Source organism: Anastrepha obliqua, chromosome 1, assembly GCF_027943255.1.
Source record: "Anastrepha obliqua isolate idAnaObli1 chromosome 1, idAnaObli1_1.0, whole genome shotgun sequence".
Classification (NCBI taxonomy): domain Eukaryota; kingdom Metazoa; phylum Arthropoda; class Insecta; order Diptera; family Tephritidae; genus Anastrepha; species Anastrepha obliqua.
The window spans coordinates 106,956,777-106,984,259 of NC_072892.1; the positions used below are offsets into that span (position 1 = coordinate 106,956,777).

Genomic DNA, 27,483 nt, shown 5'->3' on the forward strand with positions numbered 1-27,483 from the left:
AACTCCAAGAAAGACTTAATCGATTAATTGCTTATGGTTATAAAAATAGCCTGGTCATCTACTATATTGTCGGCTGGCAGGATGACACCATTTGCGTAAGACTGCAATCGGCACAAAATCTCACTGAACTTTTATTAACTGAAATGGGATTGTTGATAAACTCATATAAGTCTATCGTCTCCCCGCTCCCCCTTAACCATAGTAATACAGACCTGTCTGACCAAATCTGCCTTAGGAGAGATGAATGTTGAGCGTTCAAATGAGGTTAAATATCTAGGCGTGACTCTTTACGGAATATTCAGCAGGAACTCCTCACTCAGTTATCATCAATGCCATTAAGATGTTTTATGTTTGTCAAAGGCTTCTTGTTAAAATTTGAAAAATAGCACTCAAACTGATATATCGGCCATTTAACACGATGATAAGCTAAACAAGTAGGCTACTCACAGGAGATAAGGTCATCACGGCTGGAGTAATGCGCACCTGTCTAGTTGATGCTCTTGACGTCATCACGTGCATTCCACTGCTTGGTAGCTTTGCGCTTACCTACTTATTAAATATAGCATAAATAGTTGTGACTTGTGGAACTATATGGAATCCCCAAACACTTTTTCAATTATCTCGTTATAAAATGCTCGGATACTAGACTAATAAAGTTATTTATATCATCTCTCGATGATCTCGGATCACAAATTATGTTTCCTGTTAGATCAATACTGGAAAATGTCGTAGGAGTACCGGATAAACAATATTTGAACCAAGATGCCACAAAAGCCCTATTCTAAGTGAAGAATCATCTCACACAGAATCATTAAAAAAAAATTTAAATTCATTTGTTAAAATAGATGTTAATCGAGGTCTCCCTGGGAAGAGTTTTTTTTTGATTTGTAAATTTATCGTAGCACTTAGAATCGATCGAAAATCGATTTTCGCTAAAAAATTATCGGCTAATTTGTTAGTATAAAACTTATAATACTGTCCAAAAGAGATCCTACAATACGAACAAGCGCTGAGTTATGAAAAAGGATGTTTGCCAGCACAACTTTGCCAAAGAGAGTACTAGTCCAGATAGTTTCGGTTTTATTTTACGAAATATTAAAGTCTTTAATTCTTAGACGAAAATCCAAATTATTTATCGAAAATGTAATGAACAAAACTACTTCAAACAACATTTCTGTCCTCAAACTTCTGCAGTAGCATTTAACGGCATGTTTTTTTTTTTTTTTTTGTAGTAGATTTTAACCCTCTAACTTCTACTCTATTGGGCGTTTTCAACCCGTTCTCAGTACAGCTATAATGAAAGTCCTTAAAAAGAAATTAGAGGGTTTAAATGTTTCATGAAATTTTTAAGCAACTAATTTTAGGGGGTTGTCGAAAATTAAAATCTCGTACGGGTTAAAATAAGTGCATAAGAAAGCTTAGTTCAACCTAATGCTTACACATTTCGCGTAAATACATTGCGAACACCTTCACTTATAAGTACTATTTTTTTTTTATTTTTTTTTTGTTTAGAACCAAACATAAAACTTATTTTTTAAAGATAACCCCTTTCAAATGTTGGCTGTACCTGCGCCGTAATTTAGCCATCCCTAAATACCAATTTTGAAGGACTCGCTGGAGGTCTTCTGTCGGACCCTTTGCGGACCGAACGCTCTTTACCGTTTCGTTCCAGCAGGACCGAGCTGGATTCGTAAGTGCGTACCATGTGAATTAGTGAGGTTAATTATATATATATAGTGGCGCGTACACCCACTTTGGGTGTTTGGCCGAGCTCCTCCTCCTATTTGTGGTGTGCGTCTTGATGTCGTTCCACAAATAGAGGGACCTACAGTTTCAAGCCGACTCCGAACGGCAGATATTTATTATGAGGAGCCTTTTCATGGCAGAAATACACTCGGAGGTTTGTCATTGCCTACCGAGGGGCGACCGCTATTAGAAAAAACGTTTTCTTAATTTTGATCTTTCACCGAGATTCGAACCGATGTTCTCTCTCTGAATTCCGAATGGTAGTCACGCACCAACTCATTCGGCCACGGCGGCCGCCGTGAGGTGAATTAGTGGGTATATAAAATAAAATTATAAAACTTTTAAGCACGAACGCTGAGAGAGATTTATATAAGATTGATTGAGATGATTCCGCTGATAACTAAAACCGCTGCTTCTGATACTGTTCTGTATGAAGAAGCCACTCTGAGACCGCAAATGCTTTGCACAGATTGTAAAGTTGTTCACCGGCCTTTCACTCTTCATCCGTATAGAAGAGGCGAGTTAGTCGACCCCATTAAATGATTTCGCTGGCTCTGAGTTGTACTTCCAAAGTTTTCCATGCGCTTACTTTGGCAGCTCTTGTGGCAGCATGATTTATATGCGCCCAGCAAGTTAGCCTCGTGCCTAATTGCACTCCTAGGTATTTGACAACTCTTTTTGTCGATAAAATGGCACCAAGTAATATCTATTTCTAATGGGACACTTCTGTTGCTTAGAAGGATTAGCTCTGTTTCCAATTTTCAATTTTTACTCCGTGGTCTTCTAGCCAAGTCTCTGCTCGGATTATCAACTGGTTAAACTACCTTTCGGCTTCTAAACTACTACTAAAATACACCACTTTTAGATAATTTGCGTGTGCTTGATTAAAAACGAAGGAAACATCGGTCCCTCTTGTTGTCCTATTCAACTTTTAATTGCCAGGGAAAATGTACTGAACCTGATAATTAATGCACTTTTTCCTCAAAACCCATTTTATTACATTAAAAATTGCAAATTTGCTGGCGCACCTGCATTTAAAATCATTTCAGTTTTCGATTTTATTTTCATACTTATTTATTTAAAACCCCTACCACACGTTCCTCGCGCTCGATTAACTGAAACTCTCTGGCAGTCGTCCGCCATTGCTGGGCAGATTTTTTGATCAAGTGTTGCCAACATATCACATGAATTTGATAAGCGCTCCATCGCCTAGGCGTCACATGCCACTGACAACTGTGACGGAGAGTTTCTGATGTACTCAGCGGTCGGCTGACATAGTTGTAGTGAGACCAGTTAACATTGCCAACTCGTAACACATTGTCAACCACAAATTAAAGCATTTGTGGCTGAACTCAGCAGTGACCCGCGGCATGCACGGCATACCAGTTAATATCAAAGCCAAAAAAATAAGAATAAATAAATGAAAAAAGAGTCTTATAGCCCATATCTCAGCAAATGGGAAACTGCGCTTACGTCATCGTACTGCTGCGGCTGCTGCATTTGAGGGCTTGGATGCTACACCACCATTCCACTCCCAGGCATTCGACACCAACAACCTCCACGCTGCCGTCACTGCTGGCGGCGTCTACTCAAGTGAATAATTTATATGCATACAACACATTTATAGCCGACGCGGTATTGCATTTGTGGCGCGGAGTTCATTTGTGTGAGCGCGCACAAAACTGTCGGTGGCATTTATTGTTGATGTTTGCCGCTGAAGTTTATGAGGCTGTTGTGGGTAGGATCCAGCGCAGCTAGGTTGCCTTTTTGCGCGCTTTGAACTTAACTTTAATTTGCGACCATTTCTCATCATACGCGATTTAAGAGCCGCTCACTTGTGGCACGTAAAAAGGAGTGAAGCAATGCGCTTTGAAGCCGCACGCAGTTACTCATTCAACAGAAAAAAACAAATACTTTTCGCTTGTTTTTGGCGTTTTCTAAGCCAGCAACCTAACTCCCGTCACTTCCGGCTTCCGCTAAGTGACGGGGGTTAGCCGGAAATTGCTTCAAACTCTACGCGCGAACACACATGCATACATTCACATGTACATGTACCTCCATGTATATGCATATATTAGGGAGAGAGAATAGCGCACATATTTGCTCCAATTACCTTGGAGGCCTCATTTCGTAAGTGCGGCATTAAAATTCTAAAATTCTAGTTCATGCTTTAACTCGAACGCTCGCATCTGATTAGCTATTGTCCGCTGCTCCCCACTAACGCTTCATGTGCGAGTGCATTCCACACAGTTGAATTTTCAAATTAAAAATTGAAGTTTGATCGATACTATTGAGCAGCGCTAATAGACGCGCCACTACCACTACCAACAGCACAGTCGCCAATTGTAGTGGTTACGTCCATCAACCAACTCCAACCAATCCCTTTTGCACGCCCTTGGTCATGTGGCCTAGCGTTTGGTCTGTCTACACTTACACCTCAGGGGTACCTGCAACTCGAAAGCGCATTTACGAGTCGTTGACGCTACCACAATTGGCATTAACGGTCACTTTACAGTTTACAGCTCACAAGGAAAGTGCAGCACTCGAGGTGCGGATAGTGTTGCATTGTGGAAAAAAATATATCCATATTAAGCTTGTATGTGTGTGTGCGAGTGTGAGTAAAGATCTTCAATGTCCACCACCAATGAATTGGAGTCGGGAACGGTGGAGTGCCCAACGAGAGCGATGTTGTCTTTGCCGGCTAACGATCCGCGCCTGGACTTTATCAGCTCGTTCACATTGAGTTCGCTGCGGCTGAAGCAGGACAAATGGCATCGAATGATGGCCACCGAGTCTTTTCGTGTAAGTATTTGAACGTAAAATGCAAAAAATTTTAAACTTCTTTAATTTACGTTGTTTCCGCAAAGAACAATTCAATGAAATAAAAAAAATGTTTGCAGAAATATGTTTTTTGTGAAAATGTTCCGGATTTTTAGTGAAATGTACAAAGAAAGTTCAGTTTTTAATTCTTCAAATACAAAAGTTTTTAATTTTTATAGCGCACAACAACAAGTTTACATTTTTTATAGTTAGAACAGTAGCAATTGGCCCAAAACAAAGGTTTTATTCTTCATGTTTTTTCTCCTAAGTTTTTTCTGTGACCAAAAAAATTGGACCCCTTATTTTTTTATTTTTAATAATTATTACCGCCAACGTTTTGCCAACGCTTTGAAAATTACCATTCAGTTTGCATTGAAAAAATGTCCTTTTTTTCGTCATAGGAGAGGGTCCCACATGTGGAAATTTGTGAAAAGAATTAAAAGAGGAGAATGTATAATATCAATCAGTAAGATCTTTATATCAAATTTACGGAAAAGTGTATTTCTACCAAAAGAATTCAAGGGTAATTTACAAAGCTTTGGCGGCGAGGGTAAATATTAAATAAAAAACACACGAAAAAACCAAAAATAGGCGCCTAATTTGTTTTACCATAGAAAAAATTTAGAAAGTATCAGGAAGAAAAAAATTAATTTTTCAAAAAATATGTCCTTACACTTTATTGGAAGATTTTTAATTTTTGCAAATGGTGGTATACGTCAATCATTTGACACTTTTAAACTAGACAGCTGCAGGATACAAGCGAATAAGCAATGAGCGGATAAAGGTCAATATAAAGAATTACATCATTCAAAATATTTTTTTTATTTATTAAAAAAGTTATTCAAAAACAAAAATGGCATATTTATTTTGTGCTACCTTGCATATAAATTTGTATTTAGTAGAATATTTCTAGCATTTACAAGCAAACGCTTATATTACGGCTTTGGGCCTTCGCTAACCCACTGTGCCATTTTCTGGCCTATTCTGTTTTCATAGAACTTTTTAGTCTTGAAATTTCCTGCCTAAAAGGATTTTATGAACTTTCTTGACAAAACTAGTAAAATTGACACTTAAAATTATGCTTGTGAAGTTCTACTAAAAAAGATTGAATAAGTTATATCATAAATCGGATATAACAATTTTTACAAGTAATACAAGGATTTCTATGGCCAAAATTTGGAAGTCGATTCACTGTTCAAAAAAACTGTGGGTTTAGGGACCAATACTTTGTCTACTTTTGGAGTACTTTTAGGATTATATCGTTCTAAAAATGCTCTCCACGTTGTTGTTGAATAGTCATTATTCATCCTGTCATAAGCCCAGGCCATGCGATAAAAAATTTCAAATTATTTTTTGTACAAACACATTAATAGGCGCTTTAACCCTTTTTGGGTGTTTGGCCGAGTTCCTTTTCCGACTCCGATTGATAGATATTTTTTATGAAGACCTTTTTCATGACATAAATACGCTCGGAGGTTCGGCATTGCTTGCACAAGAGGCGACCGCTATTATATTAGAAAAAACTTCTACTATTACAATAATTTGGTGCCTCATGCTGTTTCAAATCATTGATATAAAACTAAATATATGTGTGTAAAACACACTTACAAATTCTTTTTGAGATCATTAAAATAGGAAACATTAAATAAGAAATTAATATAATGAAAGATTAACAGTTTTTGCTCCCTTTCTGATATCCTTTTTGGGCATAACAGCCCACTCAAAAAGCTCTTATCTGCCTTGGGTACGAAAGCAAGTTTCACAACCCTCCAAGATGTGGATATATAGACTCTATCTATGCAGCTCAAGCGGCAGTATACCTCCACAGATTTCTGCAATTGAGCAGGTATAAGACAAACGAGACCAGAAGTATTTAAAAAAAGAGTCAATCAGCTATGCCAGGTGCCGCTTATCCAGCAAATAGCTATGGGTGCGGGAAAAGTTTATCACGCTACCTCAACTGGTATTGTTCGAGGTCGGATTTGCCGGAAAATAGGTGTCTAGAAGCAACTTGTATAATTTCTCTTTTTCTACTTTTTCTTGCGGTGCTTCCGGAAAAATATTCTGCAGTCTCTACTTCTAATGTTCTTGCAGGAGGATTTATTCCATCTGGTTCCATTTAGAGCGGACTGAATATCCGCTAAACACCCTCCAATCAGAGATTCGGTACATCAAAGAGAAAGAGGCATCACCTCTCTGACCGCAGTAATCAAAGTGGGCTCCTTATCCCTATTACAAAAAATCAATTTTTCACTTAGAATAAAATCAAAAAGTGACTAATCTCTTGTATTGATGTCCGTACTTTCCCAACAAGTGTGATGGGAAGTCGGTGTCTGTACCTGGTATGATGTCGGGTTCCCTTCGTATCACCTCAGCCAGGGCCTCCTTTAGCAACATGCAACCTCACAACCTTCACCTCGACATCGTGCGGAATATAGGCTGAGATTAGCCAAAGTTTTACTGTAGTGCTCCCCAAACTTGTGGAAGCAATGTCTTCATTACTGAAATTATGAAAAACAAATGGTTTTAGTTCTTTTGTGATGCTATGACCGATAGGCACCACCAGGAATACCGCGACTGCTCATAAAATTAGTGAAATTAAAAATAATTTGCATGATATTAGTCCACAAAATTTAAAGACAAAAACATTTAGCTTGTTTTATTTAATTTGAAAGGCGTTATAATATTTTTGAATTTTTTAAAATTGATATTCGGTACTTTCGTTATCACTTTCATTGTCACTGCTTTCGTCGTCCTTAGAAGTTTTAAATTTTTTGGATGGTTGAACAAACTCAGATGTCAGATATGTAGATGTAGATTTTGCAATGTCAATGTATTTCAGCAGAACATTGCCTAAGAAATGAAAAGATAGAATAAATTCGAAGAAATGCCATTTTTTTTGTTACTTTGAAGCCAGTAAAATGTAAAACTCTCAACGCGTGAACGCAAGATGGTTGTGAAAGTTTTTTTCCTTACTTTCAATAGTTAAATTTTTGGATTTTATTGCCTACAAAATTCGCTTTATACGAGGGGTGCCTTTTAATATATATTTCGGGATTTGGCAACCCTGGTGTTGCAATCTGGCAACTGGCAACTGACAGCTGTATCGCAAAGTTTGACATTTTTTGGCTTTTACGTACTCAGAACGTTTTGAAATACCAGCGCTATTTGTGTTGTTTACAGTGACTTAAAAGATTCATCTCGGTGCAAAAATGGAATTAAATCGTGAACATTTTCGTGCGATAATTTTTTACAACTTTCGACGTGGATTAACTCCGCAACATTGCATGGATGAACTTAATTCATTTTTTGGCGATGAAGCTCCATCAAGGACCAGTGTTTATCGATGGTATGGTGAATTCAATCGTGGTCGTAGTTCACTCCAAGACGAATTTCGTGAAGGTCGTCCAAAATCAGTTGTTGTTCCGAAAACCATTGATGCTGTGCGCGAACTGATATTGCAAGATCGTCATGTGACCTATCGTGAGATTGAGACAATCTTAGGCATTAGTGGGACCAGCATACATTCAATATTGCATAAACATTTGACTGTCAAAAAAATTTGTTCGCGTTGGATCCCACACAATTTGTCAATCGCTCAAAAAAAGGCTCGTGTCGATTGGTCGAAGGAAATGCTCAAAAAATACGATCGCGGGGCTTCGAAACACGTCTATGACATCGTGACAGGTGATGAATCATGGATTTACGCGTATGAGTCCGAAAGTAAACAGCAGTCGACTGTATAGGTGTTTCAAAATGAGCCAAATCCAACAAAAGTTTTTCGCGCACGAAGCACTTCCAAGCAAATGGTCGAATGTTTTTTCGGAAAACTGGACATGTCGCAACCGTACCACTAGAACAACGCAGAACAGTAAATTCTGAGTGGTACACAACCATTTGTTTGCCAGTTGTCTTCCAAGAAATTAGGAAAACCAATCGCCAAAGACGGATCACTCTTCACCAGGACAATGCGAGCTCTCACACATCGGCTCAAACAACTGCATTTTTGAGCACCCAAAACATTGAATTAATGGGTCATCCGCCGTATAGTCCGGACTTGGCACCGAATGACTTCTTTTTATTCCCGTACGTAAAAAACAAACGGAGAGGTCAACGTTTTTCGACACCTGAAGAAGCGGTTACGGCATTCAGAAGTGCATGTTTTGGAGGTACCTCATGCAGCGTGGCAAAAGTGCTTCGACAATTGGTTCAAACGTATGGCTAAGTGTATATATCTTCATGGAGAGTATTTTGAAAAACAATAAAGTGATTTTCGATGATTAAAATTTGTTTATGTTCTCTAATCCCGACATATAAAAGGCACCCCTCGTAATAACCAGACTCAGTTAATTTTTTTCACATCTGCCAAAAAATCATTTAAAATATCAAAATCAAAATTTGGACTTTGTCTTTTATTACGTATTTGTTATTATTATTAAGTGCATTGGATTATCCATCTTCACTTTTCGAAAAACTGTCGACAGCGTTTTCAAAACCATCTCTGTGTGTCTCTCTTAGCCTTTACCATTTTATTTTCTTAGTCGCTACAAATGGCAACCTTGGCGATATTAAATGTTCCGCGATAAGATCGAGAAGTGGCAAGTGGCTCGGTTCTTCGAGATATACAAAACCGCTGTGGGCACTTTCATTTTCTTGCCATTGGAAAAACAATGTTTCTCTAAGAATCTAATTTTATTTGTATTAAACTGTCCAAAATAATAGTTTCAGGTGTCCACCACAACCCATCGCAAATAAAATTTAAAGTATTTTTATAGAATTTGCTGTTTATAAATGTTTTTATCCAATCTTTCTATGTTTTGATTAAATTTCTCGCGACATATTTTACTTCAGATAGCAGTAGATGTCATACTATCGGATCGTGTACTATTCTTTTTTACAGTTTCACGATATTTTTTACATCGCTCGACATTTGTTTTAATTGCTTCCTTTCTTCCTCTATATTTTTTGGCGCGCTCAGCGCCCGATAAGGCACATGCAGATTCTCCAACATGGATTTCTATACTAAATAATCTTATAATATTGCGATAGAATTTTCGCAATATTCTGTCACATTTAATTATTCAAACTGTAAAATACTAAAAATTTAACTATTTTTGTCACTCATGTGGAAATCGATATAAGCGCGAAACGAGAGCTCGAATATTTATAATAAGTTTGCGTATTTCTGGAAATTCTTAACAGAATAAATCTAATCGTTTTCTAATCCATGCCTTAACGCATCAATAAAAGGGGTTCTGTATTGGAGGTATTAACTGCAAGTGCCCATTGAGTAACTTAGAATCCAATAGTGAAGATGCGTCATTTTTCATGAGAGCATTAACACGCGTCAGTCCCTGGCAAAAATATGTCAATTTGGCGCAACATTAAAGAATCAAATTTAAGCAATAAACAACGGAAAATTAAGAGAGTTTGGAAAATTCATACAAATTGATTCCTTGACAAATTTTACAATGTATATGACGAGAAGAAATATGCAGAAAAGAGCTTCGCTATTTTTGCTTTTGTTCGTATGCATTGTCAACTCAAAAATTATACTCAATTTCGTGGCAAATTTCGCTTATTAACAATGCTCAGGAGTATCGCATGGCAGTGATTGTATTACAAAAGTATGGCAAAAGTGCAGATGAAATTTACGAATTGCTGGATAAACTTAATATTTCGAGAATATTTGTTTTCCGCACGATCAATAATTTTTCCCAAATGTCTGAAGTGGCAGACAGAAAAGGATAGGGTCAGCCTCGCGTGGTTCGAACCAGTGCAGCCGTAAAATCCGTTCGAGAAAGAATTCGTAGAAATCCCCTTAGAAAGCAGAAAATCACGTCCAAGGGAAGACTAATTAGAGATGACCTCCACATGAAAGCCTTCCCTCGCTTAACTACTCATCACTTGACAATACGCTTGAAGAAAATTAGTCTCGACAGATACAAGCAGCTTCTTCGGTGGCACGCGGTCAATGGCCTTGAAAATATTCTTTTCACATATGAGACCATTTTCACTCTTGAAGAAGTTTTTAATAAGCAAAATGTCAAAATCTATGTATGCTAAAACTTCTAAAGACGCAAAAAATATAGGTCCAACGTTTCAGCGTAAATATGTAAATATGTTACATCTCTTCATTTCAGGGAAAAAGGGCTTAAGACCGGAGCAAAAGTGTCTTAGAAGGCGTGGTGAAGTAGTTGAGTTGTACTCTCTTCAATGGAGAGCGTTGGATCTTCCAGCAAGATTCCGCTCCCGCCCATAGGGCAAAAACCACCCACCAGTGACTAAAAAACAATATTCTTGAGTTCATAGCCGCAGAGGATTGGCCATCTGGAAGTCCAGATCCGTATCCATTGGACTACAGTTTGTGGCCAGAATTGGAGAACTTGGCCTGTTAAAGACCTTACAGACATTTGAAAAGTCTGAAACAATCTTTGGTTCGAGCAGCGATGTCAATATCCAAGGAATCCGTGCGTGCTGCAATAACTGAATGGTCTAGTCGTTTGAAAGCTTGTGTAGAAGCAAATGGTGACCTTTTCGAATGAAAATTAATTTTTTTTTTTAATATTTACATGATTAAATAAAACTAAGTTGATTAAAAAAGTATTAGAATTTGATATTTATAACAGGCTTAACTTATGGCAAGACTAAGTATATTGAACGATATACACAAAATAAAAAAAAATATTCATTGTGCTTCACATTTTCCAATTTGTAGTAAAGTTGACAAAACGTTTACGGCTTATGGTTAGGGTTTTTGGCTTAACTTCTAGGTTTACTATTTTGCTTGGCTACATTTTCTTACTATTTCATCTATTTTCCCAACCTTTCAACTACTTTTACATAGTCCAATATAATAGACGCCCTGCACCATCTACTTCCACGCCAATAGCATTTGAGCTAACTCCCATTACTGAACTATAGCCTTAACAAATGGCTGTATCTATATTAAGTTTCTCAGCACCTACAACTGTTCTCTCGTAACAAAAAAAAGAAGAAAAAACACAGAAACATTTTAATTAGAAAATCATCACATGCGGAAGATGTCTATTTTCCAAGCAGTAGATATAAATTACATTTACTAAAGTTATTCACACGCTCATGCACACAAGACGGGTCATTTATCATAGACATTCTCAACTTATAAAACTCAATTTACCAAAATTTTCTCATCTAACGCCTCTAAGCCGGTGCCTTCACAATTTTCCAGGTCATTATGTTTGATTGGCTGCATGGCGCGCAGCAGCGCCTCCTGGTTATGACGCTCAATCATAGCGGATATTTGGTACCGAAAATTGGGCTCACTGAGTTGCACCACAATTATGCACTGCAGTCATCCCTAAGCTCAACAACAACAGCATCAGCAGCTATCACTGATCCATGCGTAGCGATAGTCAACAACCCACATCAAGCGAGGTCGAACGTAATGAACAACGCTACAACAGCAACAGCAACACCAGTACCAGTGGCAAATTCTAATGATGTGGGGCAGATAACAACTACCACGACTAACACGACAGGTTCAACTGCCGTTGTGGCATCTGCAGCTGCAGTTGCAGCAGCTGCTGTGTTGATGCTGCCAATGCCACCACCTTCCAGCAGCTTCTCGACGCTCGATGGTGTGCCGCGTGGCAAATGCGTTTACTTTGTGCGTCGAAGCGCGGACATACCGCTGACCGCGGCTAATTTCCGTACGCAAATACTTTGCGGCGATTTGCCAGTGCACAGCAAAATAGAGACCCTGTCGCTGCTTTTCGATGAAATATTTCAGCCGCTGCTCGAATGTCCACTCAATCGGAAATCATGGCCGAAGCCGGTGCAGAAGGATTTGCAAATACGCACCAAGGAAGTGCGCAACACGCTAGTTGAGGTAAGTTCAAATTGGAAGGGAGATGCACTCCCTTACAAACGTGCACAGGCAATAAGGTGAACCCAGAGGTTTGATAAGTGCGCGCTGATGTAGTAGGGTATTATAACTTTGTCACGAAAAAGTGGTGCGTAACAGCATAACGGAAACGAGATAGACTCAGGTGGGAATATTTGCATACTGTAATTTTTTTAAATTTTAAAAATATGTTGGTTTTTCGTTTGTTAGTGATGAAAAATTTTAGAATTTGGATAAGAGTTTAATAAAAGTTGAACTGAATAATAAAAATTAAACAAGCTTTCTTATGGCCTGCCAAGGGGTAGCCGCTATTAGAAAAATCACTCTTCTGTTACTTAATGTTTTGCTTCTACAATGGAACCGGAAGCCATGGCCAAACGAATTGCAGTCACACACAAATTTTTTTGCTTTCTGCCGCAATTTTTTAATTTAACTTTACCTGCATGCCTAGCCCTGCAATGCCACGTCGGATATAAATTATTATAGAATTTCAATCGCACACGTCAGTTAAAAAGATATCCTCTCTTGGATGGCAGAATCAATCCCATTCCCCGAAATACACACAGATGCATAAATATTTGACTTTACGACAAACAGTATCGAATATATACCTTTCTTAGCCTGATGAAATGGTATGCAGAAAATCCAGGTAAAAGTAACAACTATGGAAACTAAATTTCTAAGAATACAAAATTGTTTGAGCCATTAGACAGGCCAATAACTTCCACAAACCTAAAATTACTTACAGTACATACTTGCATACTTAATGCGGCCGGTGTAGACGAATAAGCTTATGTGTGACTACCACTCTAAGGCCCAGATTCCAGACTCAAATGATAGTATAAAACCTTTTTTAAACTTTATTCAATGGCGGTCGCTCCTTGGCAGGCAATGCCAAATCCCCGATTGTATTTCTGCCATTTCATCAAAAGCCATTTTCGTATTGTTGAATTTCTTTAATCAAAAATTGGATTAGACTATGTACATACATATGTATGCCATGTATAGACCTAAGAATTAGTTACACACAGCCACATATTCACCCAGGCACACACATTTGACATTAAACTCATGCACGCATAGAACCTTCCCAATCACAACGACCATTTGCCAAAGGGGCGAATAGCAGGTAAAAATAACCATTCACCTTATTATGTAAGTTTGTTACAGACACACATATATATATACATATATATATATATATATATATATGTATGTATGTATGTACAGGGCCCGCCATCTATCGCTACGGATTTGAACTAGGTATTATTTGAAGAATGGTAACACTTAGCTGTCATCTGATTTGACAGAAAATTAGTTTTATTCTTCCGCTGAACGAAAATGGTTGTGCAAACCGACCACCCAATGCGCTTTCGCTTCGCTTCATGGGCTTGGGATCGACTTGAAGAAGATGAAGACTTTTACCGAAAAATTATCTTTTCGGATGAAGCTCATTTCCATCTCGGCGGGTATGTTAACAAGCAAAATTGCCGCATTTGAGGCTCAGAAAACCCGCACGCACGCGAAGAAAAGCCGATGCATTCACAACGAGTCACTGTTTTGTGCGGATTTTGGTCGAGAGGCATCATTGGTCCATTTTTCTTCGAAAATGAGCGAGGAGTGGCCGTAACCGTCAATGGAGAGCCTTACCGGGCCATGTTGAACGAATTTTTGTTCCGGGAAATTGAAGAGGAGGATATTAGTGGCATTTGATTCCAACAAGATGGCGCTACTTGCCACACAGCGAATGCTACGATCAATCTTTTGCGCACTGTCTTCTAAGATCGCATTATCAGCCGAAATTCTGATATCGTTTGGCCGCCTCGGAGCTGCGATTTGACGCCGTTGGATTATTATCTTTGGGGTGCCGTCAAAGACCAGTGTTATGCCAAAAAACCAGCAACAATTAATGCATTGAAGACCAACATACGCGATGTCATAGCTGAAATACAGCCGCATACAATCGAAAATGTGTTGAAAAATTGGACCGATCGTATGGGATGGTGCATGGCTAGCCGAGGCAGCCATATGAATGAAGTTGTGTTCCATCATTAACCGGAAGGATTGTAAAGCGTTTTTCAATAGGTGCGCTTCAACTTTTTTCCGATAGGGAGGGTGAACGACGCAATATTTTTTATTTTTCGCTTGTCATTTGTAAACTTCATTAGTATACATTTCATCATGGAACGCTACACATTTGAGCAACGATTGCAAATCGTGCAAATTTTTTATGTAAATAATCGTGCAAATTTTTTATGAAAATTTATAAATTTTCCAAAAAATCATCTTCAGTGATGAAGCTCACTTTTGGCTCAATGGCTTTGTCAACAAGCAAAATATGCGTTACGGGGCAGAAAGCAATCCACACGTGATTCATGAGGCACCGTTGCATCCGGAAAAAATCACTGTTTGGTGCGGTTTACATGCCGGCGGCGTAATTGGCTCATATTTTTTCGTTGACGAGAACGATCGCCACGTTACTGTGAATGGAAATCGATACCGCGACATGATAAACGATTATTGAATGGTATGGACTTAGACGACATGTGATTTCAACAGGACGGGGCCACAAGCCACACAGCGCACGCTACAATTGATGTGTTGAAGAGTAAGTTCGATGAGCGCATTATTTCCAGAAATGGATCGGTCGAATGGCCGCCACGCTCGTGTGATTTGACGCCTCTAGACTATTTTCTTTGGGGTTATGTGAAGTCATTGGTCTACAGTAACAAGCCGGCGACGATTTGTGAGCTCAGAGCCAATATTGAATGCGAAATTGTTGGAATTTCGGCCGATTTATGCAAAAGAGTGGTCGAAAATTGGGTTCAACGATTGGGCTTCGTAAAACGTGCACGCGGTGGTCATGCAAAAGAAATCGAATTTCATACTTAAATGTATATATTCAAACTCGATAATAAAAAAAAATTAGTTAAAAAAGTCAAACCGTTTGTGTTTTATTCAAAAAAAAGTTGAAGCGCTCTTACTGAAAAACGCTTTACTTCAAAATAAAAAAAACAGTTTGGAAAAATATTGAGTAGTTTCTTTTTTATAGCATTTTTAATTCCGTAAAGTTGTATGGCGGACCCTGTATATATATTAACATTTACGTTAATCTAATTGAGAATATTACAAACGATAATGCAGAGTAAGAGCAGTGAGAAATCAGGCGGACGTGTGCGTGCTCATTTTTGCTAATTGGCAAAACTTTTCATGTCTGACTTTTATTCATGGAATTGTTGTTTTTTTGTGTTTTTGTTGCTAACGCACGTTGGCTGTAAGCAGTTATCTATGCGGATGTAAAACAATTGAGCCAACATATGGGTCGGTGGACGTCAACCGTTACTAATACAGCCCTCTCTTATTTTATATTTATGGCCCCAATACTGCTGCTGAAACGAATCAAGTTGGCCTTCACGCACACGTGCCAACATATGATATGACGTGAAGGGGCATACTAGCTTGTATTACTAATTATATTTCTTTTTTCGGTATCTCCACAGATCAAGGGGAAAACTAACAATCGCACAATTTTATCATTGCTAGTTGGACCAACCACCATCGAAGAAGTAGCAACAGATGTTAATCAGGGGTAAGTGAAACTTTCAAGCGCACACAGAGTGTTCAGTTACTTTAATAAACTTTGAATAATTGTTATATAATCAATATTTTTATATAATAAAATATAAAAAAATGAATTTTGGATTAATAACTGAAATAAAAAATAAGGAAGCTGGAAATATATTTTCGAGGTGTTCCATGAACAGTATGGGTTAAACAGTATGGATTATAAAACTGCAACATTAATTATATAAGCAAACTTATTAGATTAGCAATCAGAAATACGAGTATGTCTGGCCTATTATAGTCTCTTGTTACATTCGTTAAAAAAGTTATGTCGTAATACAGGAAGAAGTTGTTCTCTTTTTGCACAGATTGTGGGATATATCTGAAATAATTATAATATTTTGCTCTGGTTAAAGTTACAAATTTTTGCTAGTTCCTGATGAATTATTTGTGCAATGTCGTTGTGGCGCTTCGGGTACACTAAGTTTGTTAGCATCGGGCATATTTTTATGTTGATGTGGTGTTGCTGATTTCATAGGGTTAACAGCCCAAGACAGCTCTGACGTTTAAGATTAGTTTATCATAGAGCGATCCAATATCAATCTCTCCGCTACCCTTCACTTTCCTAGGTAGCATCATTCCATCATTGTTCCAGCTCATAAGTTTGACTTTCAAGAGAAACACTGCACAATTGAGCAAGTTAATCGCATCAGCTCCGAAATAAGGAATGCTTTTGAACGACGGGAATAGTGCTCAGCCATATTTCTTGATGTAACTCAAGCGTTCGAAAGAGTATGGCACGAAGGACTTGTCTACAAAATCCAACGCACACTACCACAAAGCTCACACAAAATATTAGAATCTTATCTTACAAATCGGGTGTTTATGGTAGGATATAAAAACTACCTAACTGATGAAGTCGATATTAACGTCGGCGTACCACAAGGCAGTGTACTGCGTCCGATCTTAATATGTAATAAACCCGGATGACCTTCCAACAAACCCGCAAATATTTACATTCACGTTTGCTGACGACACTGCAATCCTTTTTCGCTCCGAGTGTCCAATAAGAGCGCCGGGTGAACTTAACAGTCGTCTGAAACACATAATAATGTGGTTGGCAGACTGGCGCATCAAAGTGAATTAGCAAAAGTGTAATCATGTAACTCTCACGCTAAATAGAAGCGACAGCTCGAAAGTATACTTAAACTCCAAACTCATACCTTATTCTAAAGAAGTTACATACCGTGGTGTTCGTATGGACAGGCGTCTGACATGGAAAAGGCACATTGAGGCCAAAAGTGGACACATGAAGCTAAAAACGAAAGATCTTCATTGGCTAATCGATTCCCGTTCCGGGCCTAGCCTTGATCACAGAATCCTTCTCTACAATATAATCATGGACGGATTCGTCACAACTGTGGGGTAATGCAAGTGCCACCAATACTGCAATTATACAACGAAGGCAATTTAAAATATTAAGGATGGTTACTGGAGTGCCGTGGTACATAACCAATGAAAATATCCATCGAGACCGAAATGTTCCATTAGTGGCAGCAGAAATAGCAGTAATCCAACAAAACTATATACTACCAACATTTTACGATACCACCGGAATGACAAATTAATTTACAGCGTGCATTTGGTTTTTGCCATTTATTTGGGTTTTACATACAGCATGAAGCGGCCTTTTAAATTCTGCTAACAGGTTTTTCCTAATTTGCATTGTATCTATGCTGTTGCTTTGCATAACTCCAACATACTTGCATACCTTTGCCGGTTCCAATTCTGTTGAGGCCACCAATTTTCGCAAAGGCAACTCGAGGAACCTCTTTTCCTTTTAGTATTGAGATCTTTCGACACTTGTCAAGTCCAATGGGCATTTTAATATCTTTAGAGAAGATTGCGACACATTTGAAAAGGTTTTCTAGATGGTTGGGTTTATTGGCATAAAGCTTCAAATCGTCTACGTAGAAAAGGTAACTCAGCCGGCATCTTCCATAGTATCCATGCTTTAGCACAAATCCATAACCCGTCTCATTCAAGATGTGGCTTAGGGGATTCATACTGAGTACAAACCAGAGTGGATAAGTTATTATACAATATATTAAAAATAATTCAACAAATTCCAATTGGAAGATGCCATTTCGAATACTGATTTCACTTGTATATTCAAAGTTTTCAGAGACATGCATTTTTATTCTTGTCCTCCAATACTACATAATTTTTTGTATAAAATTTATGATATTGGGGTTGAAGTTATAAAGATGAAGCACTTCTATAAGCTAGAAATGTGGAACTGAATCAAATGTTTTCATCCAGTCAATATAAGCCGCATAGACGTATCTGTTATGCGTTTTAGATTGGCCAGGGACTACTTGATCTATGAGCAATTGCTCTTTACATCTTTGTGATGCATGTATGCATCTGCTCTCCTGCAATAAGACTTTGCGTTTCGATATGCTCATAAAAGATGTTAGATATGCACGAAGTGAGAATTTTATAAATAGCAGGCAAACAGTTGGTTAGTCTGAATTTTGAAGGAAACATTTTTTGGGAGCATGTATGTTGTGCCAAGTATTGCAAAATCTGGCATTTCTTCTTCGCCGTCTATGATCTTGGTGAAGAGCTCGGCAAGTTTATTATGTGGACACGTAAGCTTTTTAACCCAGTATCCATGTAAATTGTCACATACCGGAGTCCAATAGTGAAGCCCTCGCTACCTCTTCAGTGGTGGCTCAGTCTCAAGACCAATTAGAGGCATGCTTGCCACTTTTTAGCTAAATGATCAACCATTTCATTTCTTCATATCCAGGAACCCAGCCTGATAATACCCATGATGGAAAGAATAATGAGGTAGCGAATATCATGGTACCGTTACTTTGCTTTCGGCAAATTTGACAATGACTGATGTCGTATTAGCACCAGTATGGTCAGATTACCGTTTTCGTAACTTGTTTTAGCTTTTTTTTTGTTATTTAGTGTCAAAGTTTTAGTTCTTTTTTCATGACATTTTTCTAGCCTGTTTTAATTAAAATGTTATATTTATAATTGTTGTAAAATAAACATTTTTTTAAAAATTAGTTGAATAATTCACTCAATTTTATTTAGCGTAACTTTTTTTTAACATCTGGTCGCATTGCCCGCGATTGCTGTTATTGTTGGTGTTCTTTTTCTTTCAGCAGTCAAATCTCTCTTTCGCTGCTGCAGTGTTGCCTAGCTTGGGTTATAAAAAGGCACTAAAATGCCCATTTAAAGAAAATAAAAAACCAAATTTTTATTGAATTACTTAAAGAACTTTGAATGCGTGACAAATTGTTTTAAAATGTGCATTTTTTAATAAATATATTATGGTATGGTACAATTTAATTTATGAGTTTTTTGCTAGGAGAAACATTTGTTAAGAGAACTATTTAACTGCTATATTTCAGGTTATGTAACAAGATAAGGTACTCTTTTTGTAAAAATGTTGTTATGGTTTCTTCAGTATTTTCTGATATTTTGTTGCTTATTCTTACTATGAATAGACTTCTCAATGCCCTATGTCCCACTAAGGAGTAAAAAGGTTTTCAACGTAAAGAACAGTTGAGAGAAGAAGATTTAATATTCTAACATAATCTTAAAAGGAACAAAAAATTAAGTTTTCACTTTCAAAATAATATATTAAATTCTATAAGAACCAACAAATTTTCATTAACACTAAAATCTTCCCAGAGTGACTTTTTTTAACATTCTTGTGTTTAATAATACAGTTTCTTTACTTACAGTTTCGGCAGCTTTAAATTAAAAAAAAAAAGAAACAAACACCAAACTTAAAAATTTTCTCGTTTTGGGTATAAACAAGCCCTAAATTTATTGCGAAGAGTAAATGGTTGGCAAAACTGATGGGCGCAATCTTGCTTCTATCATTTTTTGAATAATACCGTGTTGAAGTTTCCTAACTAGAAGGTTCAAGCAATCAATAATCATTTTTGAGGTGATTACAGTTGATAGAAGGGCTTTCGCAGCTGCCTGACTATCTGAAAGTATGTAAATGTGGGCTCCTCTCATCTTCCTAAGGAGACATTCCCTCACAGATATCTCAATGGCATGTGTTTCAGCCTGGAAGATTGTTAAGTGAAAATCCATTGGAATCGATTTTTTGAATTAAGACCCTTCCACCTTCTTCTAATCAATTTTCTAATTTCGACAGATCTGTAGACCATATCTGGGAGCCAGGTTTGAAGATGATATTCCCCAGGCTGTACGTTCATTAATGAGAATTTAAACGTTCCTGAAGAGAAAAGGATTGAGTGATAATGTTTCAACCCTATAAAGAAAAAGAGTATGTTAAAAGTCTTCTAAGATCTCTAAATGTGCTTTCTTATCCGCACTTTTTAGATCAGAGATGCCTTTTAATCTTAATGCGCTCAAACGAGCTTTTTTTCAATTAAAATCAGAAGTGGTGGTATGCATAAGAGCACACCTACTATAATTCGTCAGTTGGGAATATTTTCATTGCTCCCGTTGTACTGACACTGACGAGACGCTTTTCGTTGCTTAACTTTAGGCCACCATGCAAAAAAAGCATAAGTAACAAAAGTTTAACTACCGTAGTAAATGTCCATGTTTTTCCAAAAAGTCTTGTATAGGCAAAGAATACGCCTATGGTTTTTGCAATAACTTTATTATGATGGCAGTTCCAAAAGAGCGTTTTATCAAGATTTTTTTTATTTAGTAAAAAGGTTTTTCACAAAAAAACTCGACCGCTTTAAACTGGGAATTGTAAAATGTAATATGAGTTTGTAAAGAAGCTGCTTTTTAGGTGAAAAATTTGTATATTTTATGGCTTACATCCACCAAACGCTTAACTGCAGTAAAGAGCTTGGTTGAATTTTAATGTTGAAGTGACTCAAACGGCCGATTTTAGTTTTCATTTAAAATTTAAGCAAAACTCCATACCTAGCGTTCTAAGAGGTTTAGGTTTTCAGTGCTGAATACCAGATCGCCAGGAACGCTAGGTATGGAGTTCTAATATAATTGGCAATGAATGTTGGCCAGCGCTGTCTATGTTTATATGTAAATAGCGCCCTTGACCAGTTTCATATTTTTGATTTACTTTTCAGCATTAGTTATTTCCAAATAATGGGAGTATTTACTTCACTTATTACAGAAAATATACATTTATGCTCAAAATAAGGCAAAAAGTAATTTTATGTAACCCACGTAATCTTCACCTACCTGTAAATCCTATTTCGTTTCCTTAAGTGTACTGAGCAATATTGCCTGAGTACTTGGAAAACATTTTTCCACCCATCCACAATTCCATTCCATTCATTTCCACTTTCTGCGTAAAAATTCTGCCACACAAAATTTAATCAACGATTCCTCTATTTTTGTATAATAACAGCTTAAGCGGCGTCTACATTTTTATACGGCTAGCTTATCATTTTTTGAAAGGCAGTAAAGTTGAGTTAACTTTGTACTGGAATAGAGCTTTGTTACAACAATAATTTCTTTAGAATTGGCTTTAAATGAGATGTCTAATTTTAACTTAAAGGATAACTGAAGTTAAGCCTCGGTGAAAAGAAGCTCTTACACTTTGGTTTCAAAATAAAATGTTGGATTAAGAAAAGTTAAATAAGTTAATTACAATTATGCAGTCACTGTGCGACATTTATTTATTTATTTTAATAATCTACAGTACAAATTACTTTAGAGACTAGACAAAAATGTAGCAAAAAAGCAAGCCAAATTTGGCAACTAAACTATTAGCAATCAATATAAATACAATAGTAAGCAACTATATTAATTTAAAATTTTTACAAAATTACATCTAGATAAAGCAAAATCAAGCAGGCTGGAAATGGATAATGAATTGTAGTCTCGAAGTGCGCGAGCAATAGGTGCATTACTCCTAAATTTAGTATTAAAGTACCATCATTATCCGTGAATTTTTAACGAAGAACGAAACGAATACCATCCACAGCTATCGAATTCATTTATTATGGCTCCCTGCGATTTTTTTCTGTTTGACCGAGTCAAAAAACCACTACGGGGAACACGTTTTAACAGCCGAAAGAAAGGAATAAAATATCGAAAAACTAGAAAAGCTTCGAGAGCTGAATCAAACGCTGGAATAAGTGCATAACAGTTGATGAGAAGTACTCTGAAGGCGATAATATCACTTTTGAGGAATAAATTTGTATTTGCAATTTTCTGAATATAGTAGGTATATTTCGGGAACTTTTTGATCACGATGGTATACTGAGTACAAATTGAGTACTCTGTTTCACATCGCATTGATTTTTAATACAAGAAAGTGCAAATTTAAAGTAGCTCAATATTATTTTTGATTTAGCAATTTTTTCTCATGATGGCTTCGCCAATTTTCTGCATACACAAAAAAAGTCGGAATGAAAATTCTAAAACTTTCATGAAAATTTGTGGAATTTTTGTTGGATAAATGGCTGCCCATGCGAGCCTATTTTTGTAGATTTTCTAGAAAATTTTGATTTTTTTTTTGTCGGGACAACTACCAAGTACAGCAGTCAGACACAATTAAGTCCATTGTACTGCACTCGGATTCCATTTTAATTTTCTTTAAATCGACCCGACCTCCGAAAAAATCTCAGTAGATCTTGTGATGCCAAGGAGCCAAGGTGGCCGCTTCTTAAGACATCAGTGCCAATGACCATGTGCTTCGCCCACAGAAAGTGGCCCGTCATCAGTCCAACCAGCCGTCTGCACTCCCCTCTGCTTAATGACAGAAGGGTTCGCGACAGTCGATCGGACATGACAGGTAACATCAGTTTAGTCCATCTGCAGTCCTGCCGTTTAGTCATCTCCGCCTGCCTAGCTCGTTTGTGGGTTGTAGTAAACCATTTACTAACTTTGGCTTTGATGGCTGCAGAAGGGATGGCAAAACGGGTTCCGGGCCAAGCTAACGGGCTCCTCAGAGCTAATGAGTCAGAGGTCTCGAGCCAGATCCGTGCTCGGCCCTGGAGCCATCCGTAAAAATGCGAAATCAGTGTTTGCCGAGCAGAGTTTGGCCACAATTGAGCCTCCAGCAGCACCACACTCTTGATGGCATGGAGTCAAGAGGCATGGAGAGAATCGTTGGATTAAAGTCCATGCCTTCTCTGTTTTCTAATGCAGGGCAGGAACCGCACCAATTCCCATTGTGTTTCTGCCTGCAGATGGCCTTCAAAGCCTCTCCTTGGATGAAAGCAACAAGTGGTGGTAGACCAACCAGAGCATCTAATGCCGGGCCTGAAGTAGTCGGAAAAGCTCCGGTGCAACAGATGTCCACAATGCGTTGTAGTGTTGATAAAATCCTCCAACGAGAGAGAGTCGGCTCATCCAGACCACTGATGTATAGGTGATAATAGGTCTTATCATAGCCGTGTAGATCCATAGGATCTTGCTAGGAGAACCATCCACGTTTTCCCAAAGACACCTTCGCACCGCCAGAAAGCTGTCAGTGTTTTGGATGTCTTTGTTTCAACGTTACTATCGAGGATTACTCCAAGATATTTGATTTCTTTGGATAGCTGGATTGTGACTCCTTTTAGCTTAGGCAAAACGAGTCCATCAAGCTTCCTCCTTCTGGTAAAGAGGACAACACCAATTTTGGTGGGGTTTCCCGATAGCCCATTAGAGTCAAGAGTTTTCTTTAAAGGGGAAAGTCGTTCTTATTTCAAGTAGTCTGAAAATGAATGCCGCTTCTACCAGTCTGAAAATTAATCACTTTCAGAATTCCTTAAATATCTTTATTTATTTATTTATTCCGAAATCAATAATTACTGACTACTTTAGTAGATATGTGCGATTTTGTATTCTACCAGAGGCAAACATAGTCCTAAGAAATACTTTAAATTGCATATCGCTGTACAAATTAATCAAAGTTTTCCTAAATACTTAGAATAGTGTAATAATTATGCCATAATCATTTGACTATATTCACAAGAATATTATAATTAAAACCCCAGAATTAATTATTTTCATCATAAAGCTTCGTTTTAAACATGAACATAATTATAAATTATATTTCGAATTATTTTTCTTTGCTACTCATAATATTTACTCGGTTATGTTAGTGCAGTGCCTGACCTGAAGTGATTTTCTTCAGGATAAAAGGAAGAAAATACTTATATAATTTCACTGCTTAAGCCAGACTAAATTTGGATGCCAGAAATATACATACATAAATTAATTATAAATGGATTATTTGAGAAGGCCAACGAAGAGAAATTCAAAGTTAAAAGAACAACAAACTTTGAAGCTGAATTTAAATATGTACATTGCAGATATGCACAGTATGGCGTTTTGATGCGATGAAAAAAGAAAAAAATCCGTTCTCTGACATTGGCATTTAGCTGACCTGCTATCAGATTAAAAAATATATATATACTTATATATAGATATTAGGCGATACTAAATAGTTACGTAAACTAACTCAGCAAAAGGGACACAAAAACCATTTTTCTATTTCATTGAAATAATATGAGAGTACTGATATAGAATAATATATTCTGATCCTGAATCCGACGGAAACTTTGCCAGTATATTGACTTTTTCCCATAATCGAACAAGTGAAAAGATCAGCCCTTGGATTCTAAATAAAATATTATTAACTTAATCAGCCACATCCACAAGGCTTTAAAACGCTGAATTTGATGTCTTAGTACCTACATACATGAACATCTTGGTCCCCATTCCAAAGGTTTATTAAAGGAGTAAAAGTAAGTCTGCCTCAAAAGGCATGTTTGTAAGTACAATATTATTTACGCGATACAGATAGTGTCAGGTTATTTAAACAATAATGAATTGTTTGAACAATATCTTCCTAAATGTTCATTGCAAATATGAAAAATTGAGCGAGTGATAGGAGATTCACTACGGCGAGGCGCCCGGAAAAAACGTTGTTTTGCGGCGCATATCAAAACTATCAACAGAATCTGAATCATAAAATCAAAATTCTTTTTTTAAAGGAGATGCTGCTCCAGTTAATCTTGGGGGAAAAAAATCTCCCAGGAATCCCCCCCGATAAATTATATATATATAATGTAGCATGTGAACAAATACTGTGAAAATCTTCAAAACGACTGATTTGAAATTGGTAGATTTTTGTAGATGTAGTTACAATTGTTCAAAAATAACAAAACCGCTCACAAAAAAATTAAAGTTTAAATACCTTGATTTTACATTACGATTCCTATTCCTATTGATATTTAAAAATTTTTTGTTGACGGCTTCACGAATTTTCTCCATGCACAAAAAAAATCGGATTAAAAATTTTGAAACTTTGATGAAATTTGTGGAACTTTTGTAGGATAAATGGCTGTCAATATAAACTAAATAATAAAAACTTGTATAAATGTTTTTTTTTTCCTTGTTCCCTCCTCTCGGGAGCATAGGGCCTCGACAATACTCTTCCATTGTACACAATTCAGTCTGTTGTTTTGTACCGTCCCATGAGATGTCGGCATCTGCTAGTTTGCGCAGCATCGACCTTCTCTAAGTGTTTTTTGGTCGACCGCGACCTCTGCATCCTTGCGGGTTCCAGTCCCGTGCCATTCTCGTGATGCTATCTGGTGGTTTTCTCAATGTGTGACCTATCCATCGCCACTTTCTGCATTTGATTTACCTAAGGATGGGTTCCTCGTTCGTTAATCTCCACAGTGCGTCGTTGCTGATGGTGTTTGGCCAGAATATTCTGCAGATGATGCGGAGGCATTTGTTGATGAAGAATACAACAATACTGCCTTTACGCATGAGCCGAATAATCGTAGTTTAGTGTGCCTGGAGATTTGCGAACTCCCCCATACTGTATGCATTCGCCCGAATGCCACCCTTGTTTTGTTTAGCCTGCAGTTGACATCTTCATCTGCTCCTCCATCTGCCGTGATGAAGCAGCCGAGGCTTTCAACGAACTCCACCGGGTTCGTTATTGTGGTTAACTCTATGGCCTTGGTCTTGACGATGTTGACCTTCAGTCCGGCGTAGTGAATGGATCGCTGATATCGCCTTTGTGAAGCACTGCCAGTTCGGAGTTCTCGTAGAAGGATTTGATGAGGCGGATTATCTTGGAGGAAACTCCCTTTCTACTCAGTGCCAGCCATATTGCGTCTCTTCTTAAAGTCTACGAACAGCATGTAGAGCGGGGAGCGCCACTCAACTGATTGTTCTACTATAATCCGAATAGTGTTGGCTTGGTCAACACAGCTTCGGTGAGGGCGAAAACTACCTTGCTCGTCTCTTAAGGAGCGTTCTATATCTTTGAGCCTGCTTTGTATGATTATGGCTAAAATTTTGTAGATGGTGCCGCAATCACACAGGTCGCCTTTCTTGAGCAGCTTCACTAAGATGCCTTTTGTCCAGGATGGAGGCAGCTTTTCATTGCTCCAGACGGCGGTGATGTGGGGATGAAGAACTTCCGTTGGTGGTGGTTGCTCTATAATTTCACCACTGTTTTCTTAATGGAGAGTTCACTTAAAGGCTATTAACGACTTTAAAAAATGCGTTTACTAACTTTTTTCCAATTTGAAACAGTTTTGTTAATGGAGAGTTCACTCCAAGGCTCCTCTCCCACTTTTACCTTAACTTTATAAAAAAAAATATTTATTTTTTTCTCATTGGGTTGAGAAATTCGATACATGTTCCGAATTTTTGGATGTCGAATAGATGTTATCTATGACATATGTTTCTCGAATAAGGACCCCTTGTGAGAAATATATATATTATATATATATAATTGGCGCGTACACCCTTTTTGGGTGTTTGGCCGAGCTCCTCCTCTTATTTGTAATGTGCGTCTTGATGTTGTTCCACAAATGGAGGGACCCTACAGTTTTAAGCCGACTCCGAACGGCACATATTTTTATGAGGAGCTTTTTCATGGCAAAAATACACTCGGAGGTTTGCCATTGCCTGCCAAGGGGCGACCGCTATTAGAAAAATGTTTTCTGTTTTCTTTACAATAATTTTGGTGTTTCACCGAGACTTGAACCTAGAATCCCTCAGTGAATTCCGAATGGTAGTCACGCACCAACCCATTCGGCTACGGCGGCCGAGAAATATATAAGTAGATATTTTAACTATGTTTTAACTTACTTAGATAAATACTGATTTTGAAGAATTTCATTGATAATTTTTTCTGAAATAAGATTAAGTCGTTGTTTTGCTTATATTCCCAAAGTAGTATATGCGGATGCGGATGCAAAGCCAAAATTAGAAATAATAACTTTTCTTGGCTTCACACCTTTCATGCGCTATGCCATATCTCGTAAACCTTACCGTGAATCTTAGTATCAGTGACAACGTAAATCTTACCGCTATTTCGCGCACAAACCTATAACTTTTGTTCTGTTCTCATTTTCTTATCTACATAGATATAAAATGGATGTGTTTCCGTTTCCTACTTAAAATTATTTCGATTACTCCAAATTCCACCTTCATATGAACACTGTACGGAATGTAAACTTTGC

At 37.6% G+C, this 27,483-nt stretch overlaps 1 protein-coding gene across 1 annotated transcript in view; it reads left to right on the forward strand.

The window, feature by feature from the left end:
* Window positions 1-4,377: 4,377 nt before the first annotated feature.
* LOC129236423 (dynein beta chain, ciliary) overlaps window positions 4,378-27,483 on the forward strand; it is a 120,021-nt gene continuing 96,915 nt past the window's right edge. Inside the window, 4 exon segments of the mRNA XM_054870813.1 lie at window positions 4,378-4,548; window positions 11,777-11,948; window positions 12,087-12,436; window positions 15,952-16,040. Of these exon segments, the coding sequence (XP_054726788.1) occupies window positions 4,378-4,548; window positions 11,777-11,948; window positions 12,087-12,436; window positions 15,952-16,040 (782 nt within the window).